We start from the raw sequence: 14,197 nt of genomic DNA, 5'->3' as shown, positions 1-14,197 counted from the left end.
CTTGAGTACACGTCAACTATTTTCCAGACTTTTTATGACCAATCTCTTACAGGAGAAATCCTGTCTAATGTGTTACCAGTTAGTGATAATAGTGAGGTGATTCTATAAAAAAGGAAAGTAAACCATTTCAGCAATCTGACTTCTCCCTAATGGGAGAAGTCAGATTGCTGAAACGGTTTACTTTTAGCTAATGCTTGGCAACAACCCTTATCATGCATGGGTAGGAGTAACTACACTGTCATGGGTAAATCAAAATCACAAAAGTTACAATTAGTATCTTGAAGCGTAAATTTTACAGAATTTGTAGTTGTACCATTTTGCTTAGAGTTAAAAGAACAATAAATAACATACAACATTTTAATTAAAATCGTTCAAGACATTTGTGTGAAAAACCAATTTTTCCATTGTTTCATAGGTTATTGTGGGAAAACACCACTAAAAGCCAAATTTCCATACATCACAACAAATTTATGAGGATATCACAGATACACACCAAATTTCATCAAAATTGGACCACAGATGTTCCACTTGATTCTTATGGTGAACATTACTGTTCATTTAATGGAAAAGTACCTGGGGACCGAGCTTTGCTCGGGGAAAATCTTTAGTTTACTCTAAAAGCAGTCTTAGTATTGCAGATACATAAATCCATTCCCAAACTGCACACTGCTCGCCTTTACTACTTCCTTCAGCACTCCCTACGTCGTGGACCTTTTTCTCTCCCTTCCCATTGCATGTTAGGATTGCAGATATATCAATGTAATTGCCACAGACAGTTCCCACACTCTGCACTGCTAGCCTTACAACTTCCTTCACCACTTCCTACGAAGCGGACCTGTTTTCCTCCCTTCCCATTGAGATTGCAGATACCTTAATCTAATCGTCATAAACAGTTCCCACACTCTGGACAGCTCACCTTGACTACTTCCTTCACCACTTCCTACGTCACGGACCTGTTTCCCTCCCTTCCCATAGCATTTTAGGATTGGAAATACCTTAATCTAATCGTCATAAACAAAAGAACGTGTTTTAATTGTAAAAACCTTTTTTAAAAATGGGGAAAACTTTACTAACACGATTCGAGCACTGCGAAATGATTTTGGTAACCATAACCGTCCATCACGTGCGGCGATTAGAAAACTGATTGATAAATTTAATGTGACGGGTTCAGTGTTAGATGTTAAAAGACCAGTACGCCCTCGGAGTGGCCGATCAGTGGAAAATATCGCTGCAACAAGTGCCAGTGTTCGAGAAAATCCGACAACCTCAATTCGTCATCGTTCCCAGCAATTGTTCCTTTCCTACGGTACAACCCAGCGCATTTTGACTAAAGATCTACATTTGCATGCGTACAAGATCCAATTGACACAAGAATTGAAACCGGGAGATTACCAACAGAGGCTTGAATTTGTTAACTGGGTGTTGGAGAGTATTCAACGTGATGAAAATTTTGTGAACAAAATAATCTTTTCTGATGAAGCTCATTTTTATATCAATGGCTACAAACAAAACTGCCGCATTTGGGGAACTGAAAATCCTCATGCTATTCACCCGAAAGAAATGCATCCAAAAAAAGGTAACTGTTTGGTGTGGATTGTGGGTTGGCGGCGTGATTACTTTTTTGAAAATGACCATGGCGATGCAGTTACAGTCAATGGAGAAATTTATCGGGAGATAATAAGCGATTTTTTTTGGCAGCAGTTGGAAGAATTGGTTGTCAATAACGAGTTGAACGACTTGTGGTTTCATCAAGATGGGGCCACTTGTCATACAGCACGAGAAACAGTGCAGTTGTTGCACACAAAGTTTCCCGGCCGTTTAATCTCTCGTTTCGGTGATCAGCATTGGCCAGCAAGATCATGTGACCTCACACCAATGGACTATTTCCTTTGGGGATATTTGAAGCAGAAGGTTTTCGCAAACAAGCCCAACTCGATTCTGGAGCTGAATGACGAGATTCGCAGAGTAATCCATCAAATTCCACAACAAATGATCGAGAGAGTGATGGAAAATTTCATCAAAAGGGCTGAAGTCTGCAGGGATTCACGTGGCGGTCATTTGACGGATATTATTTTCCATGTGTAATGTCAATCTTTAATAAATGTGTATAAGTAAAAAAATACCTTGTAAGTAAACTACAAAACGTATTATTTAATTTTTAAATTGTAACCTCTAACTGGATCACCCTTTACTTGCCTTTATACTAGGCCTACAATGTATCGAGCAATCTTCAGTATAATCTTTGCTCAATACAGAGGTGCCCATCCCCCCCAAACCCAGAGGCGCAACCCCCCCCCCAAGCCAAAGGAGTAGTTCTCCCCCCCCCCAATTTATGCTGCCGTCTATTTAAACCTACCCTCCCCCCACCAATTTATCTGACAATTTTCCCTTTACCTCATAAAACAAGCATTCCAATTTAGTATTTAGTAAACTTGAGGTAAAGAAAAACAAACTTGCTGATAATAAAAATTAAATGTTAAATAGGAAACGAACAACATTTAACAATACTTCATTAGGTATATCTAACTAATGGACGAATTAGAAGTGTTTCAATTTACATTTCAGAATCTCTATTGTCAGCTAACATGTGTTCAGTATTGCAATAGACAACGTCTTCAAAACGTACAACAATATACTAGGTGAATTACTCTACTCCAACACAGTATTGTAACTGTACAATATATTAGGTGGCGTTAAATTTTACAGAGAAAGAATCTCAGAGAAGAATTTTAAGAAATCAAACCGCTTTAAAAATGCATTAATAATACTTTGGCAAAAAGTTTTTTTTTCAAAATTATAGGCAGTCACGAAATAAGACAGACTTGTTGCTCGCCACTCCCTGGCTCTACAAACACCGCCACTCCAAACAACTCACTCCAAAAACTCGATTTTACTCTACAAAAATCGCCAGGCAAAATACCCACAAAAGGTTTTTGTGACGAAGTAATCTTATAATTAATTTTGATAGCCCCAGGATTGCCTTTTAGGACTAATAATGGTAGAAACGCATCTTTGTCAGACAATCTGTTTATACACAAAACACGAAACGATAACAGATAGGCCTATCAATTCACGCGTATATATTGCCGTCGTCAGGACTGGAAGTAAACTGAATCAGGTTATGACGGAAAGACGTGGTCTCTGGATTGTCGTCTGTGTTATCAAAAGCTGATATTGGACTAGTTGTTGTGACGGAGGAGAGTGTTGAAAATATAATGGGATTCATAATTGAGTTTTCCATTTAAAATTATTGACAATAATAACCAATTTATCTGCTGGATATAAATTATGGTCTCGAAATTCTACAGTACTGCACGAAAGGAAACTTATTAAATACTTTGAGGAGTTTGAAATATATAAATACATAAAACTAGGGACAGCGCAAAATTTTTGAGTGAAAACACTCAATTAATTATGAATCCCATTATACTTTTAACACTCTTCTCAGTCACTACAATAGTCCTATATCAGCTGGTGACAATGCAGACGACAATCCAGAGACCACGTCTGTCCGTCATAACCTGAACCTGATTCAGTTTACTTCCAGTTCTGACGACGGCAATATATACGCGTGAATTGATAGGCCTATCTGTAATCGATTCGTGTTTTGTGTGGTGGAGGTAAAGAACCACCAAAACATATGTAGCAAATCAAATTCAACACTGACACTGGTATTTTTAGGATTGTCTGACAAGGTGCGTTTTTACCATTCTTAGAAGCAAATCTTAATTACGAATGGCAAAATGTTGTTGGTGTTGATAGTGAGCTACTTAGAAACACTTTTTCGGGCTGCTTATACAAAATTTTTCATTCATTATGACAGCTAGCAAAAAACATCCCCCCCAAAATCCCCTCAAAAAAGTCCCCCCCCAAAAATTCCTGTGGCGCAAACGCGCCACAGTACCCCCCCTCTGGGCACCCCTGGCCTCAATAGTAACAAGTGATGCTTTCCCTTTTCCTTTTGTACTGTATTTGTAATGTGCTATTATACTGTGGGTAGTTGGCTTATTATGAACACATGCTACAACTTCAAGTCTTTTGTTTACTTTTTCCTTGTTATTTAATTCAACCAACATGGTTACTTAGCAACCCATAAGCCTAATGTTAAAAAAATTTGACTTTCAGTTTCGTTTTTCTATGTAATTAGATTTTTGTTGGCAGTTCTAACTGCATGAAACTCATTTTTAGGCCAAAAATAAACTATTTACAAGATTTGAAAAAAATCGTCGGAGCCATTTTTGAGATTTTTCTGCAAGCAAGCAAGCATACATACAAGCAAACATTGCTCGTATTAGAGTATAGGATAAATATACAGGGTGACAAAAAAGTCTGGAAACGGCTTAATATCTTTTTAACTAAATCCGTTACAAAATTCAAACTTTTCACATCAACTTACATGTATAAAAACTACTTTTTTCAAGCATTTTCATGTTTTTATCTCCACCAGGGGACGACCCATGAGGAGTAGGTACATAATCTTTAAAGTAAGCATAGGTTGATATGCACATAATTTTAAAGGTCTGGTCAAGTGGAGTTCATTGCCGGAAACCGCGTCAAAAAAGGTTCATTCGTTACAAAATGGCGGCATTTCAAAGTTCTTGCGGAATATACCTGCACAGGCCTTGGTAATGGTAAAAACTAATAGTCAAAATTAGCCGGGAAATCTGAAACCCGGTTAAATTTGTTTTGAAGATTGAATAAACTTAGTCAATGGGCTAGTTGACTTTATAATACAGTTTCAGCTCTCAAGATGATGTTTAATACGAGTATTTACCAATATTAAGGCCTGTAAAGGTATATTCCACAAGAACTTTGAAATGCCGCCATTTTGTAACAAATGAACCTTTTGAGATGCAGTTTCCGGCGATGGACTCCACTTGACCAGACCTTTGAAATGATGTGCATATCAACCTATGCTTACATTAAAGATTATGTACCTACTCCTCATGGGTCGTCCCCTGGTGGAAGTAAAAACACGAAAATGCTTGGAAAAATTAGTTTTAGCGAATTTCCCATATAGGGAATAAGCTATTACCGTAGTATTCATGGTAAGACCTGGACGCGGGACCGATTTTTTTTTTCGTTTTGAGGTCCCTAGAGGCCAAAAACACCATCCGTTAAAATTCATATATATATATATATTTATATATTTATATGTTTATATATTTATATATATATGTGTCCGTTAGCACGATAACTCGAGCAAAAATGATCCGATTTTGATGAAATTTGGTACAAACGTGTAAACCTACGTTTATTCGAACGAGTTCGCGATCCAGCTTGATCGGACCATGGGAACGGGGGTTTACGGGGCGTTTTATAGGGTAAAAATTGGTTTTTCCCATTTTTGACCCAAAAAACATAAAATTTAGCAATTTCTTTCCAAACCATTTTGTAGAGCTTAAAAAAACAAATAATTTAGTATATTAAAGCGTTATTATGCGCCTAATGGTTACGGAGAAAATTCCAAAAAATTGTAAATTTAAAATTCCTATGTTATTCTTATGGAGGATAAGTAAACTGTTGTAGTTTGCTTGTTTATGAACCTATTTTGATCAAATTTGGAAAATGTTTTTATTTCTTACTAACTATTAACATTTTACAAAAAAAAAAAAAAAAACAGTTTTACCCTCCCTGATGCAGCAAACCTAAGTACTTGTTAAACTAATTCTATTTAAATAGGTAATTAATGTTATATTTTTTAGTAGACATTTCAGTGTAAATCCAATCAGTCAAATGGAAATTCGCTTAGTCTGCAGGTTTGCTGCGGCGGGGGTATTTATACATGTAAGTTGATGTGAAAAGTTTGAATTTTCTAACGGATTTAGTTAAAAAGATATTAAGCCGTTTCTAGACTTTTTTGTCACCCTGTATAGCATAAATATAATAAAGTAAAGGGGTAAATATTATTAGCAGTGTTATGACTGGGCATAGCTAGTCAATAACTACAGTAGATTCCCTCTTATTCGAACTCCTAGGGACCGAGGCCAGTCCGGATAATGGGTTTTCCGGTTAAGCCGACGTCCCCAAAAACTCATTAAAACGGACCGTTTACAGTGATATTCGACTTAAACTTAGGAGAGCATTGTGTATTTAGACATTTGACTACTGTTCTCAAATCTTTCCCACGAGAACAATCGTTTCAGTACCGGCCACTTCCTGCCGATCTAGTCCGGTTAAACCAATGTGCTCATAAAAATTGTCCGGTTAAAGAGATGTCATTTCCGTCGAGTGTAGTCCGGTTAAACCGATGTCCGGTTAAAAGGTGTCCGGAAAAGAGGGAGTCTACTGTAGTATTGTAAACCCTCAGAATGATTTTTTGCAGCCCTGGACTGTTAAGAATTGAAAAAAACTTTTTATATGATATTAATGTTTCAGGTGGTTAAAAATCACACTTTAGGCTTATTTTCAATTGTTTTTCCGGACCCCCCCCTTTTCAGTAGTATTTCATACCCTCCAGACCCCTTGGATGTTCACCCCCCTAAAGCGATCATACTGCTGTGGCCCTGAGGAAAATTTTATGCAAACCAATAGGTTCTCTGATAAATCCTAGTGAGGATCCCTGCAGTACACCATTACAAATATTCTTTGCTGTGAATTGATATAGTTACCTTAGTTTCAAATGAAGCCTCGGTTGCAAAGAGCTTAGGACAGTTCTGAAAACAGCTCAATGTTTTCTGTAACATACAGAAGACTATTGATTTGAAAAGGAGAGGATGGATATTATAGTTCGGCCGCTTAGAAAACAACCTCCGCGCTAATGCTAAACCAATGCTGGAGGAGGTCGCTTTCTAAGCGGCCGAACTATAATTTCACACATAAGTTATAATGTTCAGTGTATATAGGGTGTTTTGTTAAATTTTGTTTCTTAATTGAAATAAAAAAATTGTCTTGTGTTTTTACTAAAGGAAGGAGATTCAATAAACTTAATAAGTTGCCATTTAGTGATTAATTGATTTTCAAACAATTGGTAAACATACAATTTTGTGACCTGTCAATTAGCCTTCACAGCTACATATCTCACATCATAAATGGATTATTTTATGTGCAGTCATGTTAAGTCTCTCGTCAATGCCATTAAACCACAGAGGTTGGATGGCCTTTTAAGTTGACATTCATCACATTATTATTAAAAAACAGACCCAAGCAGCTGCTGGGTATAGCTGCCAAAATTTTAAAGGGCTCTGCCCCATAATGATTTGTGGGTTAAATGATCTTATGGTGAAAAGGTTTCTTTACATTTGAACAGATCAATACTTTTGAATTGAGTCAATAGTTAAATATCGTATATTACGCTAAATAGGTGTTTACCGGACAAGTGTGACCGTTCCCGTGGGCAACAAAGTCGAGTGCGAGATTACCATAAGAGTCCGGTAAACACATTTTGGACGAGTGACGTACGTTATTTTACGCCATACTACTCTAAGCTAACTTAACAATAAAAATCTGTACAAATTAGAGCTGCACTAGAATGCTGAACGTATGTACCGGTACTAAAGAACTAACAATCACTACTCATAACTAGAGGTAATGAGGCTAGAGGTAATCACCCCTCATTGCCAAATATAATACAATCAGCTGGTTGGTGTCCGGTAAAAATTCATTACAGTACAGTAGTACGTAATGAAACCCCATTTGATTAAGCAGGCGGCAAACAGCTGTTTTCTGGACTAAATCCTTGCTTGGGAAGTTTGTTAAAACAGTGTAGTATGGCGTAAAATCTTTCCATCGTTTAAATTTTTTTTGTGCACATGCCAAATACTATTCTGACAAATACATAAAAAACATGCCATTCTATTGAGGCCACTTATAACTGTCCATGTTTATTTGATTTTAAAACTGCAGAGCCTAGAAAACCCTTGTACAGTAGAGTCCCGCAAACTCGGCGTAATGTGGATTGGAAGGGTGCCAAGTTTGTGAAATGCCGGATTATTGGGAACTAGGGTTAAAAATAAGATCAATACAATTTTAAAGCTTTTTAACCGCCTTTTTTATATAAAAAGCCAGTATTAAGTGATCAGAAAGTACAACAAATCCTTGGTACAGAGTTGTGAATTATATGACTTGACCTGGCTTGAGTCAATGTTTAACTCGGACACAAAAAATCACTAATTATCTTAGCCAGGTGATGGCCGAGTTTTCCAGACTGCCGGGTTATCGAGTGCCGAGTTTGCGGGATTCTACTGTATTTTAATTTCAAGACATTAAATTTATTGTTAGACTGATGATGTAAAAAATTTTAAATTTATCACTCACCATGTAATGTTTCACATTGACTATTAATTTGTTCTTTGTATTTTACTTATTACCATAAAAGTCCTGTTCTTTAGTTTAAATTATTAAGACTCTTGTTTACTTTGATGTCTTGTCTAAATTCCCCATTGCAAACAAAGTCCTTGTTTTGTTAACTTTGACGTCTTGTATACATTTCACATTGCAAATAAAGTCCTTGCATTTGTTAACTTTTACGTCTTGCCTAAATTCCCCATTGCAAACAAAGTAAATGGATTGCGGATAAAGTCCTTGTATTTGTTAAAGTCTGACATTATTTTCTACACACACATATTACATGTTCAGGGTATATATAAAGTCCCGCACCAGTTCAATATTTTCTAAACGACAACAGATAAATCAATAAGATTTGGTACATCAACACCACACCAAAAAATCTATTTTTTAAGGAACTATCAATTTTCTGTCATATCATAGGGACGTCCCGCAAGGAGTCAGAAGGAAATCTTAAATAGAATGATATTTACATCAAATTAAAGACCTTTACTAGCAGAATAGAATGCCGCAAATTTGAACTCAAACGGACAACGAAGCCAAAAATGACAGCGGTTCAAAGTTTTTAAAGGTACAATTCATTTAACTTGCATTGCTATAATACGGTAAACTCCTCAGGGCGGCACAGCCCTAGGAATCGGAAGAAAATCGTTACGTAAGCATTGGTCAATATGACCATCAAATTAAAGGTCTTCATTAGTAGATTGCAATTCCGTCAATTCAAGCTCAAAAGAACGACTGAGTAAAAAATGGCAGTCTCTCAAAGATTCAAAATGGCAGATTCAAGAAAGCTTTGAACAACTGCCATTTTTTACTCAATTATCCGTTTGAGTTCAAATTTGTGGAATTATATTCTGCTAGTAAAGGTCTTTAATTTGATGTAAATATCAACCAATGCTTCTATTTAACATATTTTCTAAACGACTACAGATAAATCAATAAGATTTGGTACATCAACACCACACCAAAAAATCTACTTTTTAAAGAAACTATCAATTTTCTGTCATAACATGGGGACGTCCTGCAAGGAGTCAGAAGGAAATCTTAAATAGAATGATATTTACATCAAATTAAAGACCTTTACTAGCAGAATAGAATGCCGCAAATTTGAACTCAAACGGACAACGAAGCCAAAAATGACAGCGGTTCAAAGTTTTCAAAGGTTTCATTCATTTAATTTGCATTGCTATTATACGCTAACTCCTCAGGGCGGCACAGCCCTAAGAATCGGAAGAAAATCGTTACGTAAGCATTGGTCAATATGCACATCAAATGAAAAGTCTTCATTAGTAGATTGCAATGCCGCCAATTCAAGCTCAAAAGAACGACTGAGTAAAAAATTGCAGTTTTTCAAAGATTCATAATGGTAGATTCAAGAAATCTTTGAACTGCCATTTTTACTCAATTATCCGTTTTAGTTCAAATTTGTGGCATTATATTCTGCTAGTAAAGGTCTTTAATTTGATGTAAATATCAACCAATGCTTCTATTTAAGATTTCCTTCTGACTCCTTGTGGGACGTCCCCATGATATGACAGAAAATTGATAGTTCCTAAAAAAGAATATTTTTAGGTGTGGTGTTGATGTACCACATCTTATTGATTTATCTGTTGTAGTTTAGAAAATATTAAGCCAGTGCGGGACTTTATATACAACCGAGATATTAGTTTTTGTGCAAAAACCAAACCATATTAGATTTTATTATGTTTTATTATTTTAATTGTGACAGTCAATCCCGTACATGTTGTGGAATGTTTATTGAAATTATAACCTTTAGATTGATGTATTTAAATTCACCAATTTTGATTTTTAAGTAGGCCTATATTTATTGTTTCATTAAGACTATACAAATTTGTATGATAAAATAATTAGTTATAAGTTCAGTTAAAAAAAAGAATACTAACTCTTTCAATTAAAGCCAATACCTATTTTACCTGGAATTCAGAAAACACCTTATCCGCTACACTCCTTGATAAGCAAGAAAACATTATAGGCTACTGGCTGAGATTCAAATGTGTGACTGGCACAGAAATAGAATGTCTCTTGTCTTGATATATCACCGATTCTCTATCTCACTATTGAAAGACCTCTTTATAAAATCAATTGGATTTACAGCAAAATATCATAACTCTGCTTTATTTAGTGTTTTCATAACTCATTATCATAACTAACTCTGCTTGATTTTGATAACTATCTTATTTGATTGTTTTGAACCAGACAATGTAAAATAAATTGAATTTGATTTTTTTTTATTAAAAATGCCTTTCATAGTGGCCAATTTAAATTTTACTTCCCAAAGCTCCGGCCTCTGAACTGTTAAGGTCTGAGGCAACCTGAAGTTAAAATATCCCAAAAGCAATATAACTTTCCTTGGTTCAGTGCATGGCTTTTTTCTTATTCTCTACACCTGTGGCATTTTTCCAAGTAGTTAAGTTATCGTAAGTACGCAAACACTTTTTAGGGCAAGCAGTCCAAACCAATATGATTTTCTCCTTCTTTCGATTATAACCTGCACAAATGAAAGTGGACTTCACCTGACTGACATCTATATATTTAATAAGCTAGGCATATTTTTGTCATAATTGTTTTGGAGTAGTGGTGCTACCGATCACCATGTCCAAAGTGTCGTTAGAAAGGTCTTAGCATGTAGTTTTGCCATCAAACAAAATAACTTTGAAATTCCATCAGGGCTCTGCCCCAGTGGCCTTTAAAGTTCCATGTTATTCTTAGGGAGAAAATGTTTGTTTACATTTGAATAGATGAATACTTTGAAATTGACACTAATATTTGAAACAGCTGGTTATACTAAAATTTTGCACAAAATCAAAACATAACCAAAAAACGTTCGACATAATGGAGACTATAAGACGTTGACCAGGACCTCCTCCTGGAGGCCGACGAAATTTAACTGGTAGACGCGAACGAAATACAAATAATAATATTGCCGTTGAGAGCCAAATACAGCAAGCACCTTTCCGTGTTGGGTTTAATGTGCTCTCCAAAAGCCAAATTTGTGAAGATTTCACATGGTAGAAGAGGAAGTATGTAGATGTGGAGAAATAAAAACCATGAGTCACATAGATATTTATAAATTGTTCACTTCAGACAGGAGACAAATAGGAGAGAAACAGGAATAAGATAGGATTGGATAAGATAGGTCTAAGAGATGAAAAAATAACACATGATGAGTGACAAGGAAACAATTGAGACGTTTAGAAAAGTAGCTAGGGAAATATGAAAAACCAGGATTACATACAGGCATTAAAATAAAAAAAAGAAACAACCAAAAACTAAGAAATAAAAGGAATGAAAACTTGCCCATGAAGGGGAGAGTAAAGGTTAGAGCGAATCTCAAGGATCCCTATCGCTCAGGGCGGTATGGGGAAGGGAGTCGTGCTGTTAGGCATTAGGACACATAATGTGTCTGGAAACCTAATGCGGCTATGAGTAAGGTTATTTGTAGAAAACACTATACACAATGAATGTTGATTATATCGATCTGTTATGTACATCTTGAGTATTTCCATAATATAATAGCCTATTTTAAAGTCATAAGAAATTATGACGGATGTTATTTGTTTTAAAATAACGCCTGTAATACTTAGCAATTGCTCGAATTTGAGCAACAGGTACACTAGTTGTTTTCTATAAGTATTAAATTGTGTATAGAGCATTATTAAATAGTGTATTTGTTAAAAGGCAAGGGTTTACAAAATTGTTAATATAACTAATGTTATAATTGACCCAAAAACAGATGAGTAATGCCTTTGACTATCGCTTATTTTTAAAATGTCTGGTTATTTTCGGTCACCCTTTAAGACTTTCATAACTTATGCTTAATCTTAACGTAGGTCTTTAGTTGTAAAAGAAAATTGGAAAAGCAGTAAACGACAATATCATCATGACTAAATAAATTTATTTAACAGGAAGAATAATTTCATATTAGAACATGAGTTTATTTTTATGTGTATTGGAGAGATATACGTTAAGTTATTATGAAATTAACATCGTACAGTATGTCACTGTATCACATCAAACTATTAAGATAACAAAAATTATATATAAAATAATATAATATATAACTCTTTAAAATAAAGGGATTCTTAAAAAAAACTAATTCAATCTATCATTAATACATGATCTAAAATATTACAGGTTAAATTTTACAACCCCTATTTTCAGAACAGTAGACTAAAAACTAAAAAGTAAAAATATACATTTTTTGTATTTACAACAAACTAGAGTATACTGCACCAAAGTAGTACTATGACATATGACATTACTTTTGAATGATAAAAGTAACATTATAAAAATGTAGGCTATGTTAAAGAAATGATAATTGTGTAAGAATTAGTAATAGAAAAAACACATTTTTGATAATCTCTGTTGATTGGGATACATAGAAAAGGCAGAATTAAAGAATCAGTATTATTACACAAAACCTAATATTGAAGCATCCTTTCTTAATCCTCTTTAGAAACAAAAGACCACTTCATTCTAAAAGAAAACAAAAAAACTAGGCAATTTGCAAACAAATCAACACTGGTGTGATATACCCTAGCTAGCATGTGTCTAATGACTAGATGAGTTGAGGAAGATGAGTCTGTCTATAATCTCAGGTGTGAGGTTGCCACGTCGCACGTCATATGTCACCTGGGCCTCCATGGTGAGACGTGCTGGAGGTAAGGCTGTGGCTGGGATGCACATGTAGTGATGTGACAGTCTAGCTAGCCAGGGACACTTGGCAGCTACTCTGCCCCACCACACTACAGGACACTGGTCTAGTGAGGCTGTCTGCTCCGACTGGTACTGTATGATCTCTAGACTGGCTCGGTCCACAGCCGTCATCTCTGAGCAGCTTCCACTCGATGTGTTCACCTCTCCCAACAGCATCATCATCCCTACACAATAAAAATCCAGTCACAAAGGTAATTTAATTTTGTCACAGCCACAGCGCTAAAATGTTAATTTTGTGATAAATGTTAATTTTTGAAGGAAAAAGAACTTGTTAAAGAGTAAGGAAGGATGAACAACTAACTCATCTGAAGAAAGATTCCCAGGAAGTTAAATAAATAAAAAAAGAAATACATTTTGTGTACTTTTAACTTCCTGTGACTCTTTCTTCAGGTGAGTTAGTTGTGTATCCTTTATCCTTAACAAGTAATTCTATTATTAAGAACAGATACATACTACTCTAGTTTTGCTTATACAGTAGAGTCCCGCAAACTTGGTACTCGATAACCCGGCAGTCTGGATAACTCGGCCATCATCTGGCTCAGAAAATAAGTGATTATTTAAGTCCGAGTTAAACATGAACACAAGCCAGCTCAAGTATAATCATTTGCAACTCGTACTAAAAATTTGTTGTACTATATTTGATGACTTAATACTGACTTGTAATATAAATCTGATTAAAAAAGGTGGTTAAAAGCTTAAAAATTTATTGTTCTTATTTTTAACTCTAGTTTCCGATAACCCCGCATTTCACATACCAGCACCCTCCCAGTCCACTTTATGCCGAATTTGCGGGACTCTACTGTATAACTAAACTTTTTTTACATCCAGATGGATTTGGTTGTATTGTTAGCCTATGTTTTCATTGCGTTATATTTATATGTGGCCTGTTAAAAATAAACTGGCCTAATCTAAAATTTGTTGACTTGCTGAAAAATGACCATGTCGAACTGGCAAAACATTGGCTAGGCCTATTTTTACCAATTTAATGACATAGTCATGTTTGAGACTCGACAGAAAACTTTCGACAGTCAAACCAAGGCTCCACTAGACAAACAGGCCATGCAGCAGGATCCATGACGTCACACTTGTGGATACAGTAGACCCCCTCTTAACCGACCTCGTATTAACCGATAATCGGATTATCCGCCTTCGATCGTAAAATAATACAGTTTGT

The 14,197-nt window shown here is 35.6% G+C and overlaps 2 protein-coding genes across 6 annotated transcripts in view; both read right to left on the bottom strand.

Annotated features, from left to right (window-relative positions):
* Positions 1-10,346, bottom strand: part of LOC129004066 (probable pyruvate dehydrogenase E1 component subunit alpha, mitochondrial) — a 53,818-nt gene extending 43,472 nt beyond the window's left edge. The window contains exons 1-2 of the mRNA XM_054432453.1: positions 10,221-10,346; positions 6,612-6,677 (exon numbers count right to left, since the gene is read on the bottom strand). Coding sequence (XP_054288428.1) covers positions 6,612-6,677; positions 10,221-10,274 — 120 coding nt within the window. The 5' untranslated portion in view covers positions 10,275-10,346. The remainder of the gene's footprint in view (positions 1-6,611; positions 6,678-10,220) is intronic.
* Positions 10,347-12,398: 2,052 nt separating this feature from the next.
* Positions 12,399-14,197, bottom strand: part of LOC129005846 (E3 SUMO-protein ligase ZBED1-like) — a 56,505-nt gene continuing 54,706 nt past the window's right edge. For 3 of the 5 annotated variants that reach the window (XM_054434874.1, XM_054434883.1, XM_054434867.1), the window contains exon 11: positions 12,400-13,187. In XM_054434874.1, the coding sequence (XP_054290849.1) occupies positions 12,859-13,187 (329 nt within the window). In that variant the 3' untranslated portion in view covers positions 12,400-12,858. Of the gene's footprint in view, positions 13,188-14,197 lie in introns of all 5 variants that reach the window. The other 2 variants (XM_054434892.1, XM_054434897.1) reach the window with 2 other exon arrangements.

This window comes from Macrosteles quadrilineatus, unplaced genomic scaffold, assembly GCF_028750875.1.
Source record: "Macrosteles quadrilineatus isolate MER2022 unplaced genomic scaffold, UCM_ALF_1.0 Scaffold_1__1_contigs__length_201487025, whole genome shotgun sequence".
Taxonomy (NCBI): domain Eukaryota; kingdom Metazoa; phylum Arthropoda; class Insecta; order Hemiptera; family Cicadellidae; genus Macrosteles; species Macrosteles quadrilineatus.
Note: the sequence above shows the minus strand (reverse complement) of the source record. Positions and strands in the feature narration are given on the sequence as shown.